Source organism: Gopherus evgoodei, chromosome 5 (assembly GCF_007399415.2).
Source record: "Gopherus evgoodei ecotype Sinaloan lineage chromosome 5, rGopEvg1_v1.p, whole genome shotgun sequence".
Taxonomy (NCBI): Eukaryota; Metazoa; Chordata; order Testudines; family Testudinidae; genus Gopherus; species Gopherus evgoodei.
Window position 1 is genome coordinate 7,821,583 of NC_044326.1, and position 22,609 is coordinate 7,844,191.

General features: G+C 48.5%; 1 protein-coding gene across 7 annotated transcripts in view; it reads left to right on the forward strand.

Annotated features, from left to right (window-relative positions):
* Nucleotides 1–22,266, forward strand: part of LZTS3 (leucine zipper tumor suppressor family member 3) — a 112,401-nt gene extending 90,135 nt beyond the window's left edge. For 2 of the 7 annotated variants that reach the window (XM_030564649.1, XM_030564648.1), the window contains exons 2-5: nucleotides 12,715–12,819; nucleotides 15,866–16,351; nucleotides 17,919–18,749; nucleotides 20,352–22,266. In XM_030564649.1, the coding sequence (XP_030420509.1) occupies nucleotides 15,905–16,351; nucleotides 17,919–18,749; nucleotides 20,352–21,062 (1,989 nt within the window). In that variant the 5' untranslated portion in view covers nucleotides 12,715–12,819; nucleotides 15,866–15,904 and the 3' untranslated portion in view covers nucleotides 21,063–22,266. Of the gene's footprint in view, nucleotides 1–592; nucleotides 632–5,570; nucleotides 5,718–12,714; nucleotides 12,820–15,865; nucleotides 16,352–17,918; nucleotides 18,750–20,351 lie in introns of those variants that run through there. The other 5 variants (XM_030564651.1, XM_030564652.1, XM_030564646.1 and 2 more) reach the window with 4 other exon arrangements.
* The last annotated feature ends 343 nt before the right edge of the window (nucleotides 22,267–22,609 follow it).

Consider the following 22,609-nt stretch of genomic DNA (forward strand, 5'->3'; position numbering starts at 1 on the left):
TAACCACAAGGTGATATTTCCTTGCCACTTTTAGAATTTAAGGCACTCCTACTGCAGCGATGGGCATGCATTATATTCCCAGGCAGATAGAAGGGTGAGTGTATTAATTAGATATTGGGTTGGTAGGATGTTGTTAGGGCAATCTTTTCTATCACAACATTAGAGAGTTAATTTGGGGTCTGTGCACTTTTGCAAAAGGATTTGCTGGGGAGCCTGCTCCACTATAATCCATCCGGACAAAGGAATTCCTCTCCAGCTTTTACTGAACACACAAAAAGAGTTCAGACTGAAATACTCGGAAATGAAAAGTTAGATCAACATTCATTCTGGAAAGATTCCCTTGTCCTCCTTTTGTGTTTTCATAAAGCCTTTTAATCCAGGTTTTCATTTAAAGCCCCTTGGTAACCAAATGCCCTTTTGGGGGAGGGGGTGAAGAGCTGATTCAATATTGATTTTTGGCTTAGTCATTTTTGTAAGATGCATCCTGCTGTTAAGATAAGCATAACACAGGAGCGAGGATTGCAGTGAATGGAAACCCTCTCTCTCTCTCTCTCTCTTTCTCCTTCCCCCCCCTCCTCTCCTGATGCTTGGTCCAGTTGTGTGCTGCAGATGGGATACAACACAGACACAGGTCAGTCGCTAACAGGTTGCTTTGCCCTCCAGGCCTGGTCTTGATTCCCAGTCTGAGATGACTTCTGGCTGGTATGTTCTGATGCTCTCTCACCTGGGTCTTCCCTGCATCACCGTAGGGTAACTCAGACTATTTCAGGCTGGCATCATGGTATAATGGAGGGAAGTCCATTCCAAAGTGGGCCAAGCTTAAAACCTATTAGGCAGAAGGGACAATCTAAACAGACAAGCAAAATGTTATGGGTTGTAGATTTGTAGATTCCAAGGCCAGAGGGACCATTATAATCATCTAGTCTGACCTCCTGGATAACACAGGCCAGAGAACTTCCCCAAAATAATTCCAAGAGCAGATCTTTTAGAAAAGCATCTACCTGCCCACTCTTGTTTAAAAACTGCAGGGTTCAGCACAACATAGTTCAGAGCAGCATTGGTGGAGGGAATGGGTCTCACTTGGGCACCTGAAATGATGGCCAACATTTCCAAAAGTGGCTTCTAACAGCCATCTAACGTTTTGAAGCTGGGATAAAAAAAGATGAGAAGTCTAAGAGAAGGACAGATGGTCTTGCGGTTAAGGCTCTGATATAGAAGCAATCAATATGTAGCTAACAGCTATATCCCAGTAGCTTTTGAGAGGAGACTAGAGTAAGGCAGAAAGACTGTGGACTGAGACACCGGAGGCTTGGGATCAGTTCCTGGCTCTGCCACAGATTTCCAGGGTGACTTTGAGATCTCTGTGCCTCAATTCCCCGTCTGTTAAAGCAGATGATCATGCTTCCCTTCTCCCACTCTGGGCCCATGTTCTCTATTTAAATTGTCAGGTCTTTGGTGTAGGGACTATCTCTTAACGTGTGAATGTACAGTGCCTAGCCCAGTGCAACTCTGATCTCAGATATCGCCTCTAGAATCTCCTGTAGTATCAGTCACGGACCCTGTGGTTACAGCAGCTGTCCCTATGGATCTAGGGTTTTGTGCAGCCCCCGTGGCATGGTGTTGGGTGTACATGAAATGTGACTGAGAGTAAGCACGCTAGGGACCTTCGTGAGAATGTTTGTTTTCCAGCCTTTCCTCCTTCCGCTGAACCAAGAGCGAAGTTTTGTGACCACTTTCTCTCTGGGGAGCTGCCCTATGGAGGAAAGGTGCCAGCTGGGCAGTGGTCAGGCTCCCCAGGAATTGGCTACAGCCGAATAAATTCAGTTTAGCCGGATGACAAGAACCTGGCGTAGCCCCAAAGCACTAGTGAGGGGTGTGTATGACATGCAGATGACAAACACCTGCCCCCAAGCTGGTAGGTTAGTTCCAGACATTTTTCGTAGCTCTGTGCTATACCCTGCAGGACCAGACCTAGGAATCGGGTGTTTGTCCATTCAGGAACAAAGGTCCTGCAGCCTTGGCTCTGGAGGAAAGGGGCTATGTGCATCTGTGGCATGTTCCTAGTCCTGTCCCTGCCCATTTCCCAGGGGCATCCCTTTCTGCTCGAGGGATGCTCACAGCCAGCAGTACCTCAGTCTGTAGCAGAAGAGTGGACCACATGGATCCTTTTCTACCTCCCCCTTCCAGATTTGCCTCTAGATCTGCAGTCTTGATGTTAAATAGCACAAGAGGCTTTTTCATCTCATAGATATGAGAGCTTGACTAAATGAACATAGTAGGCAGTATAAATTATGGAGGCACCACAGCACCTCCATAGTTAGAGTTGCCTAGAGACGTACACCAAAAAGAGGCTTTACATTTCTTTGTTTGAATAATTTAGTGCAACTTCCCTAAACATACAGCACTTAGGGCCCAACCCTGCAAAGATTTAAGCATATACTTAACTCTACTCTTGGGAGTAGTCCCAGTGGAGCCAATAGAATACCACACATGAGTAAAGTCAAGCATATGAGGAAGTCTTTGCAGGATCAGAGGGTCTGATCCAGCTCCAGTTCAGTCAATAGCAGTCTTTCTATGTACTTGGAGAGGTGTTGGATCAGGTCCAAAATGAATCTACAAGTAACTCTGTTAATTAGTTGGAGTTGTAATCCATTATAAATTACCCTTTTTGAATTTTTGAGTGGAGTGAGTCCAACATTTTTTTCCTCCCATTCCTCTTGCAATTAAATGGCTGATGTTTGAGATTTAATAGTTAATTTACTGCCCAAGAGACTGTTTGGATGTATATATTATCAAGTTTGCTAGCTCGTTATGGCGCGGCCAATTCCTGTTTTAATGTAACTCACAAACCTCTTAATGATTTGAGAGTTTACTTTGGTCATACAGTAGCCTTGTCCCTAATTATGTTTTCCTTATAATTATTTTGTACAGTAGGAAGAAAATTATATATATATATAAATAAAAAATATGGTATATTTGTGTATGACTTTTGAGCAGGTTCTATAAAGAAACATGGGATTAAATAGATAGATGATATCCGGGTAGCCTTTAGCAGTTCAGGTAAATTCTTCATTTTTGTAGACTGCACATGATTGGATGAAATCTCAAACTTTTTACAATCTTTGTATGAAAAATAACAAAAAGAATTAGCTAAATTACAGTTTAATGGCCCATATCCTCAGTTAGATCTACACTGATTTACACCAGCTGAGGATCTGGCCCTAGGCTACTAAAGGCAATTTGAGATCAGACATGTCCTTATTGCAGGGGTAGACATAGGGTTATTTGAGTGCTGATGGTTGAGGATTTTTGCACATGATGGTCTGGAATGCCTGAACTGAGAGTTAAGCCTTGTATCAGAATTGTTTATGTAACTTCTGCTTGTGAGTTCCATATTTGAATTCTGGGTTTTGTTAAGGATGTGTTTAATGGTGCTTCTTTTGAAGCACTACACTGGAATTGAATGAAGTTTTTTGGTTGGCTAATTGTGACTTCTCTATTGCCACTCAAGAAATGCATGGTATGCAACTGTGGAGTTTGACAATTACAAGGAGAGAGTTCTTACCTTCTTATTCCAATAGGACAGTCCTCCTAATACTTGTGTTAAAGGAGAATCCTCTGCAGCTATTAACAGTATAAGGCCCATGACCCACAGCTGAGCAGTTCTTATTCCATCCACTAGAGGTCAATGGTATACCATCTCATTCCTGCACTTATTTAAGGCTTTATTGTATTGAAATACCATAGACAAAGAAGCCTTCTGTCCTCTGTTCTCAGCAGATGTGAGCAAACTCCACTGCAGCCGACACCAAGTTCATTAAAAAGCCATTAGCCTAATGAAATCTTCCTTTTTTTTCTCAGCAAATATTTGTAATGAAGGCAAAAGTTCTCTCCTCAGTGACTAACATCAAAGCTGAGTTGCATGAAGGTCTGGAATAGTTGAGGTAACCATCCCAAGATTCATAGGCTGATCTGAAGCTTATCTGAGCGTCTCCGCTTAAGAAATCAGGTTGGGAACCTCATGTGAACTCTGTTTCTGTTTTTTTGCCAGTGAGGTAGGGAACGCTGCAAGAACCGCATCTGTTATGGTATTTAATGAGCAGTGTATTCTCTGGGAAGGACTGTTATATGCTCATCTGTGATCCCAAAAGGAGACAAATCGACCAAACAGGGCCAAAGAGTGAGGTAATTAGTTTTCACCTCAGTCTTCTCTTCATGGGACTTTGTCTGAGGAAGGACTGAGATAAAAACTGACCTAAAATCAGAGCTGGTCTTTTTTTCTTTTCTTTTTTCAAACCAATTTCTTTCCCTTAAAAAATTAATTTTTTTCCAAAAAATATTTTTTTTGCAGAAACAGTCATCAACATTCTTGAAGTTTTTCAATTTCTCTGTGGAAAATTAAGTGTTTTTTATACTGTCTTCAAAGTCTGGTTGCTTTTGTTGATGGCTGTGGTGGACTGGCTCAGGGGGTTGCTTTGAGGACCCACTGCCTTTTGGGTTAGCTCCTCAGCTGGTGTAAGCTGCCACAGCTCCTTCAACTTAATGCTAGGACAGTTTTTACACCAGCTGAGGATCTGTCCCTTGTCTCTGATGCCAGTTGGAAGTCAGCCCAGGATGGTGGTAAGTGAAGGTGGTGGCCGTCAGACTGGTAGCTTATAGGGGGTCAGGTGGTGGGTCTCAGGACAGTTCTCAGTGGACAAGTGTTCACATCACAAAAACCATCGCACAGTGTTAGCAGTCTTGGTAAAGAGGCCAGGGCAGGACTCAGATACTACAGGGAAGAGAGCCATATAAGTACCCGGACTGGTAAGTCCGGAATGGGCCACTGGGCTGTGAAGATGGTCCCTGCAGGGCAGTGTGGGGCAAGCTTTCAGTGTCTCTGTGTTAGACATTGCCTGGCACGAGAGAGCCGCCTTGGAGAATGTTAACAGTCTGCTCCTTTCACCAGCCCTAAATTGACACACCATTTTTTTAAAAAGGATAAAAGCGTCTCTCCGGTTACTTCATCTTGCCCTCAAAAAGTCAGCATAAATGTCACCATGAAATTTACAGAGCTGATAACACTAAACTGGATTTCTTTCCCGAAACCCTGCTCACTTGATAGAGAACTTTGCATGCAAGTCTGTAACATTCTCTACCCTGGCCTAGCACTGGGACCTTACAGTCACTCTGTGATATCAGCCACTGGCAGCTGGGATACCATAAAGGAGAAGCAGCCTATAAAGACCAAAAATCCTCCAAAGTCATTGAAATAAAGATTACTCCTAAACACACACGTAATTAACTGAATGAAAAGTCTTCCCTAATTAGCATAATCCTCAGGCACAGAATGGGATGAGTTTTATTTGAGCCAGTTGATTTTTTATGTATCACTTTCCTAGGTGATTGTGACAAACCAAGTCTCTGCAATACCTAGGAAACAGCTGGATTTACTGTCAGGCAGAGCTCTGTCATGGAGTTCCTAGCATGTTCTTCCTCGAGGCCTTACGTGATGCACAGTGAGGTGGATGCAACTGTTGCACAACAGTGTAACCTACACTAACACCTTGTGATTGTTTGTCCCCCTCTAGTGGCTGCACCATCTGCAGAGGCTTATGAGTCAGCTACTGCCTCAGCTCGCCCTTCACTCCAGTAGTAGAGGCTCATGCTTTTAAATCCAGAGGTCCTGGGTCGAGCTCTACAGCAAGTCAACCTGGGCAGTGATTACACCAGCACATGTGAGTGAAGGCTCATTTGCACTGAGCAACAGCAAGTCTCTAGCCCCACTGCCAAGGAGTCAGAAGCACACAGGGTGAAAAAGGGGCTTGGAATGGAAGTGTCTGAGGTGTGGTCCTCATCATGATCATGTGGCATCCCTCTGAGGCCTAGCTTCTGCCGCTGGGCTAGAACAAGTTGGTGTCTGCACAGCAGTGCTCTCGGTAATGCAGGGTCAGGGTCCCCAGCACTCCCCATCTTCACGTTGCATTCTTCACTGACCCTGGGCATAGCTGGGTCCGGAGGGGGCGAGAAGACAAACGTGAATACACTTGCACTCTCTTTCATTTCATTTATACAATGTTTTGTGTCTTAACCGTGCAGTGTCCCCACCCTGAACTGGCAGGGCCACCTCAAGTGTGTCTACACTGCAGTTAAAAACCTGTGGCTGGCTTGTCCCAGCTGGCTTAGGCTCAAGCTGAGGGGCTGTTTATTTGCAGTGTAGGCTCGGACTGGAGCCTGGGCTCTAGGACCCTGTGTGGTGGGAGGGTCCCAGAGCTTGGGCTGCAGCCTGTGTCCACGTGGCTATAAGGCAGTTGAACAGCATCTTAGCCCGAGTCAACTGGCACGGGCCAGCCGCGGGTTTTCAATTGCACCCTTAGCTTTCGGTCACTAAACTGGGCCAGCCAGGGGGGCCAATGTTCTGACCGGTCAGGAGGTCTTTTGCGATGTGAGCAGCTGTCCACTGGACTTGGGCTACTAATTCATTTGACACTGGTCACCAACCTGTCATCCCACAGGCACCATTTAAAATCCCTGGTAACCCTGGGTTGAAAGGGTTCCTGTCCCAGGACTAATCCGCTGAGCCCTTTCTTGCTCAGTCAGCTGAGAGCTCTAGCCGGGAAGAAATGAGGCAGTGGTTTGTCGGTGTCTCACTTTGCTATGATCTCATCTGTCGGAGTTTGCTGCAGCAGCAGCTGCGAACCTCTATTTCCCAGCAGGGCTTGGCAGGCACTTCGCTACCCCTGGGCTCATCCAGCAAAAGAACAAACAAGCAGAGGAGCTTTGGAGTGTTGCCAGCCAGGTGCATGTCACCTTACGCGCCTCTCGCTGTCGTTTTGGCATTGAGGTGCAGCTCTGTTCATGTGCATGTGGTACTGGCCTTAGCACGGCCAGAGCACCACAGAGCTGACAGTGCGCCACGAGAGCTACTGCTCGCTTACAAACACCTCTGACTCCTCCTCCCCCCTACTCCCTTCCCGGATAGCTGAGCATGTGCTCTGGGGAGAACCCTGACTCCAGTGCTGTTCAGACAGTTTCTCCTGTGATGCCATTTCAGCCGAGGGCGAAAGCAGAGCGACTCGCTGGAAAAAGAAGGCCCTCATCCTTAGTGCTATCGGGGTGAAAGTGAATGGACAAAAGGCAATGAACTGCTGCATATACTCCCTGCACCAATATCTAGCTCAGTGGGGAACACTCCCATTGACTTCAGTGGAAGCAGGGTTAGACCAGTGCTGAGCAGCATGCATGTGAAAATCCCACCCTGGAATGGAGAAGCCCTGTGACAGTAGATCACAAGGTCTCTCTCCCTGCTGGTGCAGGTTTGTTCCCTAGTGTGTATTCCATAGCGTTGTCCTGTCTGAAAAAACGGAGATTCCATGTGCCTTCGGAAGCTGATCCAGAGCCAGTGCTTGGATGCTTTTTTTGTTGCTCTTCAGTCTAAATTTTCCATAGCTCAGTTTTGTCACATTACACCGAATACCAGTCTCTGTTTCCCTAAATGACTGCTTGCTCTTTGGAGTTTACACCCTCCGAACGTATGTGTGCATTGTAGTTGTTATACCCACACACACACACTCTAGTGCCAGTGTTTTCTTGGGGGGGTTCTCCGGACTTCTTGAAGCCAGTGACTTATTACCTTGCCCGGATATTAAAGAAATAGGATCAGATGCCTAAAGAGAGAGGATTTAGGGTGTGGGCTGAGCAGTTCTGAGGGAGGAACCATAGGAGCAGCCAAGCCTGAGTAGAAGGTTTGAGCAGAAGTTTATATTGTTGTTAAATACAAACCCAAGGAAGGGGGTGAGCTTTGAGTCTTCCTGGTGTGTGGACACTGCTTTAGAGCAGGTTGGAAATTACATCTGCTCACACCCTTCCTTAGTGCTCTTATGGAAAAAATTCCCTTGGATTTAGTGAAGATTAAACCAGTAGGATTCTGGAGACATAACTCTGAAATCCCTAGGGTCTTATATCCCTACTATAGGCTCATATACGCTTGTTTAAACACTGATAATGAGAGTATCCTCTATTCACTTCTCTAGGGTTTATCCATAAAGGATGGTCGCTTAGCCAGGCAACCCACAATAAACTTAATCTTTTCTGCTTGACCAGACCCTCCAACCCAGTACTCCATTTAATGGCTTTTTTTTCTGCATATCACCCTTTTCGTCATTGCCTTTCTGTTACAGAAGTGCCAGGGACTGGACTGGCTGATCCGAGTGCTAATTTATTTCACCCTGTTAAAATGACCTGTGTATAATTAGATTTGCAACAATGACGGGCTGGAGGGCTCAGTAAGGGATCAGAGCAAGTATTTGTTTGTTTTGCCTTTCCAGTGGACCAGCTGAGCAGTTCTCAACCGGCAGTCCATGGCCCCCTGGGGGTCTGCAAGCCCTTTCAGGGGAGCAGGGCCGGCTTTAGGCCAATTCGCCCGATTCCCAGGAATCGGGCCCCACACCTAAGAGGGCCCCGCGCCTTAGACATTTTTTATTTTTTTAAAACTTACCCCGGGTCCCTGGCTGCGATCTGCTCAGGGGTCTTCCGTGGTCCCGCTCCCTTGAGCAAAGCGCAGGCGGGAGCGCGGCAAGCCCCGCGGCCCCGGCTGGAGCGCAGCAAGTCCCGCTCTCCTGGCTGGAGCCCCGGCCGGAGCGCAGCAAGCCCCGCGGCCCCGCTCTCCTGGCTGGAGCCCCGGCCGGAGCGCAACAAGCCCCGCGGCCCCGCTCTCCTGGCTGGAGCCCCGGCCGGAGCGCTGCAAGCCCCGCGGCCCCGCTCTCCTGGCTGGAGCCTCGGCCGGAGCGCTGCAAGCCCCGCGGCCCCGCCCTCCTGGCTGGAGCCCCGGCTGGAGCGCAGCAAGTCCCGCTCTCCTGGCTGGAGCCCCGGCCGGAGCGGAACAAGCCCCGTGGCCCTGCTCTCCTGGCTGGAGCCCCGGCCAGAGCGGAACAAGCCCACGGCCCCGCTCTCCTGGCTGGAGCCCCGACCGGAGCGCTGCAAGCCCCAAGGCCCCGCTCTCCCGGCTGGAGTTCCGGGCCTTTAAATAGTCTCCAGAGCCCTGGGGTAGTGAGGGGCTCCAGGGGCTATTTAAAGGGCCAGGGCTCCAGCTGCCTGTGCCACCCCGGTCCTTTAAATAGCCGCCAGAGCCCCACCACCCCCATGCATTCCCCAGGGCTCCCGCGGCTATTTAGAAGGTCTGGGGCGGGGTAGAAGCAGGGGAGCCCGGGGCCCTTTAAATAGCCCCCAAAGCCCTGGGATAGCAGGGAGCTTGGGGGCTATTTAAAGGGCTGGGACTCCAGGTGCCTCTGCTGCACCCTCTGCCCTGCCCACACCAGCCCCGCTCCCCCTGCCTGCAGCCAGCTCTGCACCCCGTGCCCACAGCCAGTCTCTGTCAAATCCCCTGCCATGTCTCCAGTCAACCCCTGCCACACACCTCTGTGGCCCTGCCCAAAGCCAGCCAGCCCCACACACACTGCTGCCCACACCAGCCCTGCACACCCTGCCCTGTCTCCAGCCAACCCCTGCTGCACCCCCCTGCCTGAAGCCAGCCAGTCTCACACTCCTCTGTCTCCAGCCCTGCCAACCCCTGCTGCATCCCCCTGCGGCCCTGCCTGAAGCCAGCCCGCCCCACACACCCCCTATCTCCAACCAGCCCCGCACCCCTTGCCCTGCCTGCAGCCAGACCCTACTCCAGTCAGCCCCTGCCCTGCCTCCAGCCAGCCCCATGTCCACTGCTGCCCTGCAGTTCCCAGGGCAGTAACCCTGCACACCTGCTTCAATGAGGGGGACAGGGAGCAGCTGGGACCCACGCATGTGAAACGGCAGTCATTAATAACCAATCAACACCATATATGATGCAATGTACATAGTATATAATTTTATTTATTTAGTTATGGAAAGTAAATAATACATGAAAGAAATTAAAGGCTTTTTTTTCCACTTTTTTTTTTTTAAGTCATCCCTGCCTGGGCCCCGCCGAAAATGTTCGAATTGGGCCCGCACTTCCTAAAGCCAGCCCTGCAGGGGAGCTGCAGAGCCCCACAGCTGGCTCTGAGCTCTGGCTCCGAAGCCGGGAGCAGCGTGGAGCTAAAGCTGGCGGCCCCACCACCGCCAGGAGCAGCACAGGGCTAAAGCGAGCAGCCCCAGCCGGGAGCGGCCCAGGGCTGATACTAGCACCCTGTCAAGCCCCCGAAGCCGTGAGCGGTGTGGGGCTGAAGCTGGCAAACCTCCCCACCAAGCCAGGAGCAGCACTGGTAGCCCACACACACACCTGTACACAGCCCTAGCTACCCCCTGCCTACACACAGCCCCAGCTACTCCCCTGCCTGCACCCTGAGCTACCCCGTCTGCACCCTGAGCTACCCCCTGCCTGCACACAGCCCCTAGCTACCTCCTTCCTGCACCCTGAGCTACTCCCTCACTTCACACAGCCCCCAGCTATCTCCTTCCTACACACAGCCGCAGCTACGCCCCCCCCAGCCTGCTCCCTGAGCTACTTCCTCACTTCACACAGCGCCTAGCTATCCCCTGCCTACACACAGCCCCAGGTACCCCCTGCCTGCACCCTGAGCTACTCCCCTGCCTACACACAGCCCCTAGCTACCCCCGCCTTCACCCTGAGCTACCCCCTGCCTGCACACAGCCCCTAGCTACCCCCTGCCTACACACAGCCCCAGCTACTCCCCTGCCTGCACCCTGAGCTACTCCTTCACTTCACATAGCCACTAGCTATCCCCTGCCTACACACAGCCCCAGCTACTCCCCTCCCCCGCCTGCACCTTGAGCTACTCCCTCACTTCACACAGCCCCCAGCTATCCCCTGCCTACACACAGCTCCAGGTACCCCCTGCCTGCACCCTGAACTACTCCCCTGCCTACACATAGCCCCAGCTACCCTCATCACCTGCACCCTGAGCTAATCCTTCACTTCACATAGCCCCTAGCTACCCCATGCCACACAGCCCCAGCTACCCCCCTGCCTGCACCCTGAGCTACCCCCCTGCCTGCACCCTGAGCTACTCCTGTGCCTAAACACAACCCCAGCTACTCCTCTCTGCACCCTGAGTTACTCTTCTCACTTCACACAGCCCTTAGCTACCCCCTGCCTACACACAGCCCCAGCTACTCCTGCCTGCACCCTGAGCTACCCCCTGTCTGCACCCTGAGCGGTTTTAAACTTTTTGAAGTGAATGCCCCCTTTGAGTTATATTTTTTGATTATGTCCCCCGACAGCCCAGAAATGCTCAGTGGCCAACTGAACGAGTTGGGGGTGCAGGTGACGCTCCCTCTCTGCTGTGTGGAGCTGGCTTGAGCCCTGCCAGCTCTTGCCCCCCCCACCCCAGAAATAAAAGGATGCCTATGCCTAAGGGTCCCCCCACCCTGCTGGGCCCTGGCATTTGTATAGCGTGTTGAGGGGGGCCTCAGCAAGAAAAAGGTTGAGAACCCCTAGACTAGATTGTACCATTATCTGATATGTTAAAATAATAATTTCCCTGGGAGGATTCCCTGGGGACCCTCAGTCTTGGGTGCATTTCAAGTGGCACAAGATGAACCCCTGGCCTAAACTGTTGCTAGGGTTGGAATATTCTTCTGGAGTGAAGCACTAACATTTCCAGCAAGTGGGCACTTCATAGAAGCATCTCTGACAAGTGGTGCGGCTTGCTGTCTTGATTAACGAACATCTTCTTCAGGCCTTCACCCTCCTTCTCTGCAGCACAAGTGCTCCTGGCAGACCAAGGGTACTAGGAGCTACATTTTAGTCATAGCCTTTGGTAACATAAGAACAGCCATACTGGGTCAGACCAATGGTCCATCTCGCCCAGTATCCTGTCTTCTGACAGTGGCCAATGCCAGGTGCCCCAGAGGGAATAAACAGAAAAGATATTCGTCAAGTGATCCGTCCCCTGTTGCCCATTCCCAGCTTCTGGCAAACAGAGGCTAGGGACACCATCTCTGCCCATCCTGGTTAATAGCCATTGATGGACCTATCCTCCATGAACTGATCTAGTTCTTTTTTGAACCCTGTTATAGTCTTGGCCTTCACAACATCCTCTGGCAAGGAGTTCCACAGGTTGACTGTGCCTTGTGTGAAAAGTGACAGCACCTCACTGCCTGGCAGTCACATTGAAGAGTGGGAGTTCTACCGCTAACCTTGTGTCACCTCCCGTGTCCAGGATTTGCTGTTTGAAGTATATTCTGCCTGTTGTAATCTCAGACTGGATTTCTCTATGGGAACTGGGGATCTTTTATTTGCTTGAAGCTATGAGAGAGAGATTATGTACAGGAAAGACCTGAAGCTTTTACTAACAGGACACAATGAGAGACTGACCTGAACCAGAACCCCAGATCGCAATCCCCGCATGCCTTCGTACCCTTACTCGCAAGAGCACAGAGTTAAAATATGGGCAGGATACAGGTTTGAGCATCCTCTTCATCATCATGCCATTAGGAAACTTTTAGCTAAGCCCTTGCCCCATAACTTGACAGCCTTTAATATGTGAACTGGGTCTCCTGCCCGGCTCACCGGTTTTTCTCCTGTGTTTAGGTGCACAATTCTGCTCACCTGCCCTAGGCAGGATCCAGCCCAAGGTGGTGTAACTTTCAGGGCTGCAATTTGATCAGGTCACCTTTTCAGAGCAGAGCCCAGGGAGGGTGGTGGCAAAGGGCAAAGTCTCTAGAAATGCAATTGAATAAAAGAAAAGTAAAAAATCATGGACCTTATTGTAACCTTTTATTTTTCCATTCCATTTTTAGTGCAAATAACCAGACCCGTGAGTGTGCTGTGATAACAGGGGACACTTGGGAGCGTAAGAGTTGCTGTATCGCAGCCGACCTTTAGACCTAAGCTGGCTCGCCAAAGTAAATAAAACTGCTTGTCCTATTTTGCTTGGGGGAGAGCTAACCTCACAATGACACCCTGGGAGAATGAAACCTCCCACTGAGACCCCCAGCATGGTCTGACCCTTTGTGTCACCAAGCTGCTGTTAACAGATCAAACTCGCATGTCACTTTCTGTTGAGGTTCTCTGGGATGGGTCGGCATCATTATCTCCACTATAGGGGCTGGGAACCTCTCCAGGATACCTTGAGGTTTGATTGCTGCAGTCCCTACAGCCAGTCCACATACACCCACGATCAACACAAGGTTTAGCCTGGGAAACCTAGAACTGAAGACTCCTGCAACAAAAGACCGGCCTTGCCTTTCTCTCTCTCTCTCAGGTGTTGCACGGTTTAATTGCAGGCCGGGCCAGATTCTCAGCTGGCATAAATCAGCACAACTCTATTGAAGTCAGGTGCAGCTGATTTGCATTAGCTGAGGATCTGACACAATATTTGTAAAGTGCTTTTGAGATCCTTGGATGAAAGATACTATGGAAGTGCCAAGTATAATTAAGCTCTTCAGGACTGAGACCTTGTCGTCTTACTGTCTGCAAAGCACCCAATACTCCTCTCGTGGGACAGACCCTGAAGTGCTTGCTCGGTGCATAGTCAAGCAAAACTTGAGGTGGGTAGGAATTTACCAGAGTGAAGAAACGAGGCAGGCCCTTGGGATTTGACCCAGTTTCTATTTTGGTTAGTGTCTCCCTCTTATTTCTACTACCTCCATTTCCCATCATTTTGATTGGAATAAGCATCTGCTCTTGTTAGCCAATGACCAGTCGGCTGCGAAACTCTTGGCAGAACTTTTGATAGGCCCCGCCATGTTCAGACCGAAATCCATGCCTTGCCCTCTCCATGTCGCTGTTTACACCTGTGGAAGTGGAACACGACTTCCCAGGTGCACAGAATGAAGAATTCAGGCTTGGTAGCACATTACACCCCCTTCGTACAACCATGAATGACTACAGTGACTGTAACGTAGTGGAGAATTGGTGGCTTTTCAGTGGAAATGGGATCAGTGTCTAGGTCTGAATAACAGCATATAATTCTAGAAGGTCTGACCCAGTAGTCGTAGAAGACAATGAGATTCTTTCCGTTGACTTTGATGGGATCAGGCCCAGATTATTGTCACATGGCTCTCTCTTCCTTGTGACTTTTCTTCTTTCCTTGCATTCAGAATATTGGCCTTCTCTTCTAATAAACAACTGTCCACAGCTAGTATTGGATCAAATTCTCCAATAATAACCAGCAGGATGATCAAAATAAAGAAACTTCATTTTTTTTAATTTAAATGATTTCATCCTGATGAGGTGCTGGATTAAATTAAACAGGATTGAATTAACTAGTGATTTGAAATGAATAGAAAACCGTGTCTTCAGTACCCAGTTGAGTCTGGGTTGTGATGTCCTATGGGTGCACATCTAGATGTCTGACCAGGACCGTAACCAGAGATTGAGGCTAAAAAGTACATCTCAGTCTTTACACTGACCCTACGCCCGCCCCCTCCCCCCCCGACCCCCTGCACACACACACCCCTGGTGCATGCTGGGGCAGAACTTTGGGATCATAGTTACCATAGTTTGGGTGCTCGTGTAGTGCAGACATGATCAATAAAGGTCATAAGCTAAAGTTTCAAATGACTAGTGATTTTGGGTACCCAACTTGAGACACTTTTACAGAGGGCCTGATTTCCATACAGTGCTGACCAAGTGCCCTCTGAAAACCCCAGCCCATTTAATGTCCCTCAGGTTGAGGACCCAAAAAATGAGGGATCCAAAACCACTAGTTGTTTTTGAAAACACAGGCCATAGTTTATCACTCCAGAGGCTCAAAGCCTTGAGTTAAAGAACTCCACTGTGACCTGAGATGTAGCCGTGAGGTCACCTCTTTGGCCAATCACTTAGTATGAAGATGTTCTAAGTGAAGTGCCTGCCTTGGAGAGAGGATGGAGATGGACCCTTAGGGCTGGAGGTTCAGGACTGATGCATCCACACCTAAAACACTCTGGCTACATTTAATGCTGATAAATATGAGGGAATTCAGAGGAAAGCCGCACAAATGTTTACCAGGTTGGAGAAACCGACATAGGAGGAAAGAGAAAAATTAAATATCAGTAGCTTGGCTTCCAATATCGAGGAGAAACAAGATACGCATCTGCAAGTGTATGAAGGGTAAACAGCCAAAGGGGACAGGGCTTGTTTAGGGTGATCAAAGGGAGGATGTTTAGGGATAAAGAGAGTAAAAATTTGTACAGGAAAATTTTAGTTTCATGGGGGAAAATCTTTTTTTCCTCTGCCTTCTACAGCTCACATTTAGTCTCTCTGGGGTGGTGGTGGAAGTGCCATCACTTAGGACATTTCAAACCTACTGGAGAATTTACTGGAGGGAACAATTCCACCCAGGCCCCATGATGGACCAGGTGGGACCTCCATGGAGGAATATTCCATCTCCAGTGACTGTATGAGGTTATTTTGACCTAAAAGGTATTGCAGCAGTGATTAGTAGCTGTGTCACTTTAAACCTATCAACCCCCAGTAGAGTGGTGTTGGGCAGCACTGCAACACCTGCCTGCTACAGCACATTTCCTGCTCCTCCGGCTCCGGTGAACACAGCCCTAAGATCCCCAGATGGAGAGGAACCAGAGCAATTCTGCTGCATGGGGCTAGACAGGGTATGGGGAACCTGTGCAGCAGCGCTTCCTGCATGCTCTTGCCCATAGAGGCACACAGCACTGGGAAGGGGCAGATTAGGGGAGGAGCAGAGTCAGTGGATCTATTGCTAGAGGAATCCACCAGCCATTGTCTCCCACAGGAGAAGCTGGGTCTCAGCCGTCATGGGAGTTAACACGGTCACAGGAGCAGAGCAGTAGCTGTCCTGATCCACAGGCTAGGAAGGGAGTATTCCTGCCCCAGCACACACAGCCCATGTGCTCAGGGACTCATTTGCTCCTCTGTGTTCAGTGCTGAGCAAAAGGGAGATAGTAAATAAAGGCAATCCAGTAACACTCTTCTTTCCCTCTCTTTCAGTGCCACTGACTCGTGCCTCAACTTCACCTCTGAGTTGCCATGGCCAAGTTAGAGACCCTGTCTGTTCTTAGTGACCCAAGATACCAGAACCAGGACACTTTCCACTCGTTTGCCTCCAGGCCCTCTGAATCTGCCTCCCAAAACACTATGGGAAGCGTGGGCAGCGGAGTCGCCAATGAGCAAGAGTTTGCAATGAAGAGCGTGGGAACTAGGACTCAGAGCAGCAGCAGGCAGGCTGATGGCTCGCGGAATGGCTATTCCACGCGGGAGATCTCTAACCGTTACTCTGGGGAGGAGAAAACCTACAAGTCAGAGATCTCCAACTCCCTCTACATCAATGGGGACATGCGCAAGAGTGAGAAGATGAAGACAGACATTTGTGGGAACGTTGCGGCCAACAACGAGAAAAACCTGCCACCTCCTCCCCAGTACAGAGAACCCAGTAACCCACCAAAGATATTGCCAGTCTCTGGCAAATTGGACCAGGTAAGAGTCCGTTATATCTTGGTGCCCTGTGTTGCTTGCAAGCCATAAGTCCAGTGATGCAAATCCAGACAGCGAAGCAGAGAGAACAGGATAGGTCTTGGTCTGTAATTCTCAGTGGTCTCAGGAGTCTGAGCAGAGTAAAACTCTACCTTCTGGGAACTCGTGAGATTGGTAATGAGTCTTTCATTGCTAGGCTACCCAAGTCATGGTTAGGTCCAGATTTTTAAAGTATTTAGGCGTTCTTAGCATTGCAATGCCTCTGTGAGTTAGGAGCTGAATATCATTTTCAAAAGGGATTTAGGCACTAAGGAGGTCGTGCAGGTGCCACATAGATACTCCTCCGTGTAAAGAGAGTTGGCTAGTGGCAACAGGGAAGCTAGACTCTTATGAGTCAGGCCTGGCTTTGCAACCCTGGACAAGTCCCTTCACCTTGCTATGCTGAACTGATCTTTGAAGTATTTTGAGATCCTCCAGTGAAAGGCTTTTTGTGGGTCTGTAGACGTGCTGTTTCATGGCTCGTGGTTCAGATTAGCTGGAGACCACTCTTTATCACACCAGTGCCCCTTTATTTCCCTGTCTTTTCCCGCCACCACCTATGTACGGCTCTATACAGTTCAGCATCAATCGGGTAGCCCCTTGGGGAACAGCTTGCTCTTCTGGCTAGCTGGGAGCAACAGACCCTCACTCCTCCCCTTCTACTTCCTTCCTGCTAGCTTTATAGGCCTTCCCCCATCAAGCTCACCGATGACTCTCTTTTAGCACTTTAATCAGCCACACCCTGTCAGCTCCAATCACTTCCCCTTACTGGGAGCTGAGCTAGCAGGCTCTGAGCTAACAGGGGCTGGGTCAGGGCCTTTTGGGCCAGCACCGTGTTTCAGGGTCCAATCCAAAGCTTACTGAAGTCAGTTGAAAGACTTCCATTCATTTCACTGAGCTTTGGATTGGACTTTGTCAGAGCAAATAATTGCCATCACTAACATTTTTTCCATACTAGTCCAAGGGCTTACGTTGGTTTTCAGTAAAAGGGGGTATATTCCTTTTAAATGCACACCCTTATTGACTAAAGAAAAATCTTTCAAAACATAGTCTGACACAACAAATAGCACTCTGGAACTTGAAGATAATGCTCAACAAGGAGCAATTTCTATCTAGGCTGTCAAACAACTCCGAACCATGGGCGGATAACACCTTTTTCTCTTACAGAGAAAAAAAATGGTGATCACCTGAATAGAGTGTAAAAGGATGATGATAGGATCTTGGAACAAATCCTGATTCAGTTCAGTGAGAGAGGGAGAGCAGTGCTTTGAGCACAGCGCTGGCAGTAGTTACTCAGGATGTCCGTCAAATATTAAATCCAAAAATCTGCTGTGTCTTTTAAAGTTGAGCAGTAGAAAACCATGGGGCCTGATTCTAAGCTGGGGTAAGTCAGTATTGCTCCACTGACTCTAACAAAGCCTATAGAGTTACACTGATTTACCCCAGCTCTGGATCAGTCCCGTTATCTTTTGTGTATTGTTACAAAGCATCCTGGCTACGTTTGATGTGTGATTCTTTTTTTCTTTTGCAGAGCAATGAGCCCTTAGTTAGACCTTCAGCCTTTAAACCAGTAGTTCCTAAAAACTTCCATTCCATGCAGAATCTCTGCCCGCCACAGAACAATGGAATAACAGAGAACAGAAAGAGCTTGAATCACACCAACAGCAATAGCCCGTCTGCAGGCAAAAGCGGACTGGAGAAGACCAGCCTTAATAGGAGTACAAACCAAGTGGGAGGTCTTTCCGATTCTGGCCGTAACTCTTTGACGAGCTTGCCCACTTACGGGACGGGCTACAGTCAGCACGTTGGCCCAATGAGTGCTTCAACTAGTCACATAAACCGCATTGGCACAACCTACGTAGATAAGAACATAGTGGGATACAATGGAATATCTACCTCAGACAGTGGACGGTCTTCAAGCAAGAGTACTTCTTCTTTCAATAGGCTCAACCATCTGAATGAAACAATGCCTTTCCATTCCCCCTCGACAGATGACGTTATCCAGGACCTGGAGGACAGGCTGTGGGAGAAGGAGCAGGAGGTCCTGCAGATGAGAAGAAACCTGGACAAAAGTGAGGCTGCCATCTTCCAAGTGTTTGAGGAGAAGCAAAAGGTCTGGGAACGTGAAATGGAGGACCTCAGGCAAAATTATGCAAATAAACTACAGCAGGTCTCCAAGAAGGCCCAGAGGGCTCAACAGGCCTTGCAGCTCCAGATCTTCAAGCTCCAGCAAGAGAAAAAAAAGCTCCAGGATGATGTGGGGCAACTTCTCCAGCAGCGAGAAGAGCTGGAGAAAAAAATTGTGGCTTTCAAGAAAGAACAGGCTGAGTTTCTTCCCAAGATTGAAGAAACCAAGTGGGAGGTAAGGGCCCAGGCAAATCTCAGCATTATACTAGTTACACCAGTGTCTGGGGAGTGAAAGCATCAGTCCGTGCTAACACAGATCCCAATCCAGCAAAGCACTGAAATTCTAATTTCAGGGGGGCTTCTCACATGCCTAAAGCTAAACACATGATCAGGTACTTTGCTGGATCAAGGCCCTAGCAGCAAAACATTTCATTAATTGAGTACAGCAAAGAGACCAAACTCAGATAAAATCCTCCATGTAGAATGGACTGAAGGATAGCTTGCCCAAGCAGTCTGGGCGTGAATAAATAAATGCTAAACACCAAAGATTAGTAGACATGTTGCTTTGTGGCCACAGCAGAACAGTCGGACCCTAGGCTACTGGGTTCTCTTCCCAGCCTCCCTACTCTTAAGTCACAGAACCTCTCTTTTGCCTTATTTTCCCCAGTGGGATGATAGTCCCATAGAGATGTTATGAGCTGGGTTCATGAAGCGTTTTGGGGTCCTCTGATTTTAGAAGTGCATGAACTGGTAGAAAGAGAAAAGGGGGTTCCCATTGTGCCCATTTGCCTTTTATTTCTGTCAACATCTTTTACCTTATTCCCCTTGGCGGCAGAGACATTGTGAGAATGGCACAACCACCATCAATAACTGGTGCCAGGTATTATTATCCTTGTTACATCTGGATTTGGAGGCTTCTTCTGATCTGTTCTATCGCATGTGGTAATACAGCCAAGGCTTTGTCCACACACCCAGTTGCTCTGGATTAACTAAAGCTGTGACCTCTTTTTAAACGGATTTTAGTTAAACCTGTGCAACTTTGTACGTGCACTCTCTTTAGTTGGGTTAAATCTGGTTTATATTGGTTCAGCTGGTAGGTGTCAGCTAAACTGATGTATGTCTGGTTTAAACTGATGTGTGTCCACATAGGGATTTGCACCACTTTAAGTAAATCCGTTTTTAAACTGATTTAAACTAAACTGGTGGAACTTCCGTGTTTAAACAAACCCTTGAATTCACAGTTCAAACGCTTTGTTTTTTAATTTATGAGAGAGAGAGAGAGAGTTGGCAGTGATACCTATAGTTAAGGCTTCCTAACACTTTCCATTATCAGGCCCAGTTTTCAGTTGCTGACACTTTTACCAAACTTAAACATTTCAGGCTGAAATTTTCCATTCCTGGTCTCTGCTTCAGGCTGACTATTTTTAGAAGTGAGTTTCAGCAAACATGAATCAGCCATTTCCAAGAACAAAGTTAGCCAAAAGGAAGTAGTTTTGCCATGTTAACATGTCCACCCTAATCAGGGTTGCCAACCCTCCAGGATTGTCCTGGCGCCGCCAGGAATTAAAGTTTAATTTTGATTAAATATTATGTCATGTGATGAAACCTCCAGGAATACGTCCAACCAAAATTAGCAACCCTAGCCCTAATGTTTGGGGTTTTTTGAAGGTTTATAGTGGAAACAAAAATATTTAGAAGGGGGATAATTCTGGGGTCAAGGAGTCCCCCCCTGCTTACCCCATGAAAAGCCTCTCTGATTCACCCAAGTTATAAGCCACTGAAAATTGCCATTTGCACATGTTGCGCTCTTGTGAATAGCTCTCACTTGCTTTTCCAGGTGTGCCAGAAAGCTGGTGAGATCTCACTCCTCAAGCAACAACTGAAGGATTCGCAAGCTGATGTCTCTCAGAAACTGAATGAGATAGTGGGGCTGCGGACTCAGCTCAAAGAAGGTAAGAACTTCCTGAGAGAGAAGGAAGAGCAGATCACCACCCTGAAAGACTCCTGCAGCTCCAAGACTGTCAGCCTGGAGATCTGCGAGAATGAGCTGCAAAGAAAGATGAGTGAGGTGCAGATGCTAAGGGAAAAACTCAACCACTGTGAGCTGGAGGTCTCTGGCCTGAAGCAGACACTGGCCAGCATGGGGCACCATGGCCATTTCAATTCAGAGCTCACTGAGAAACTAAGGGACCCGTTGGCATGTGAGAGCGATGAGGCTAAGATGAAGCGCCAAAATGAGGACAATGTCATTGCCCTGAAGAAGGAGGTTGAGCGGCTCCAGACGGAGCTGAAGCTGGAGCGCCAGCAGCGGGAGCAGCAGGTGATGGACTTTGAGGAGGAGCAGCGCACGTGGCAGGAGGAGAAGGAGAAAGTGATCAAATACCAGAAGCAGCTACAGCTGAACTACGTGGAGATGTACCAGAAGAACCAGCTCCTGGAACAAAAGGTGAATGAGATGACCACCAAGGCCACCAGCCCGCCTTACACTGAGGAGAAAAAACCATGGACTCCATCCAGGCTGGAGCGAATAGAGTCCACGGAGATCTAACAAAGGACCAAGTCAATAAAAGTAATTTTTATTACTGTGCATGTACTACCTACTCCAGCCAGTGATCTTCCTAAGAATAATGTACTATTTTACCAGAAGTGTGAATGCACCGAACCCCTCACCCCTTACTTTCTTCCTCAGTGCTCTGTAAGTAAACTAACCTTGGATGTACATTGTTATACTATTGATGATGCTACATCAGTTTCTCCTAGTACAGCAAGGAAGGGCCCAGTGGCCCTTTAGGAATCTGCCGTGACTGTTACTTCTCTATATGCTGCCATCTCTTCCACCATCATCAATTCCCCTGCCCTCTGTGTTGGTTTTTTCCTGCCCATCAGTTCATGCAGCAAAACAGTGCAAAGTGACAGGGTTTTTCAGGGCATTTTATTCACATTGGCTAATAGAGCAAAGCTCTTGGGATCCGAAGAACTGTGCAGTTCAGCACGTCACGGTATCGATGATACTTGTCTGACAGCCTAATCCAATGAAGTCAGTAGGAGGTTTGCCATTGACTTCAGTGAAACAAGGCTTTGACCCTATTCAAATAAGGCTCTATAGCAAATGCATTGCTAACAATTACCAAGGTCCATGATGTCACTAGGGGTTAGAATAAGCCAGCTGAGGTACAATGAGCCAACACCAACCGCTGCCCGAAATGAACTGAGAGTTGCATTTGAGGTTCCAAAAACATGCTGTGCTTTCACTTTGCTATTTACATTCACGTCCCCTCCCACTTCTTGGCAATGATCAGGACTAGAAGCAGAAATGACAGCAAACCCCAAAATAAGGAATCCCCAGTAATACAGGCAGCAATTCCCATTCCTCAGGAGAGATCCCAGAGGACAGAACTTTGACTAATCTTCAGAGAAGTATTCAGACTCCTTCCACATTTATCCAAACCAGAAATGAACCTGTGGGGGACGCCAGGTGGCAACACTATCCCATTCCCAAAAGAAAGGTGCCAGGGTTGACTTTCCTCTTGCCGTTGTTCCCTGTAGAAGTGGTTACAGACGGGCCTCAGGAAACCACCGCTGTGCTAATGAACAAGCATCAGCATCATGGATAGATGTGGCAGGAGTTAAGACCCTAGCATAGGAAGTAACTTAGACCCCAGTTCAACTGAGGACCCAAGCACTAGAATGGGTTACCTAGGGAGGTGGTGGAATCTCCTTTCTTAGAGGTTTTTAAGGTTAGGCTTGGCAAAGCCCTGGCTAGGATGATTTAGTTGGAGTTGGTCCTGCTTTGAGCAAGGGGTTGGACTAAATGACTCCTGAGGTCTCTTCCAACCCTGATATTCTCAGCATGTGCCTAAGATCCATGCTGAGTGGGGGACGTAGGAAAATCCTAGGGGCCCAGGTCTGCCTGCAGATGCGAGTGTACAATTGCCAAGTCTCACACCTGGACCCAAGGGCAGCATTCAGCCATAGATGGGCCTGATTCTGTCTCCTCCTAAAGATGTGTCACATGCTTCCGGAAGTGTAAAGGGGTCTTCAGGTGGGACTCGGTTGAAGCAGTGGTGTGCGGGAGGCTCCGTGTAACTCAGGAGG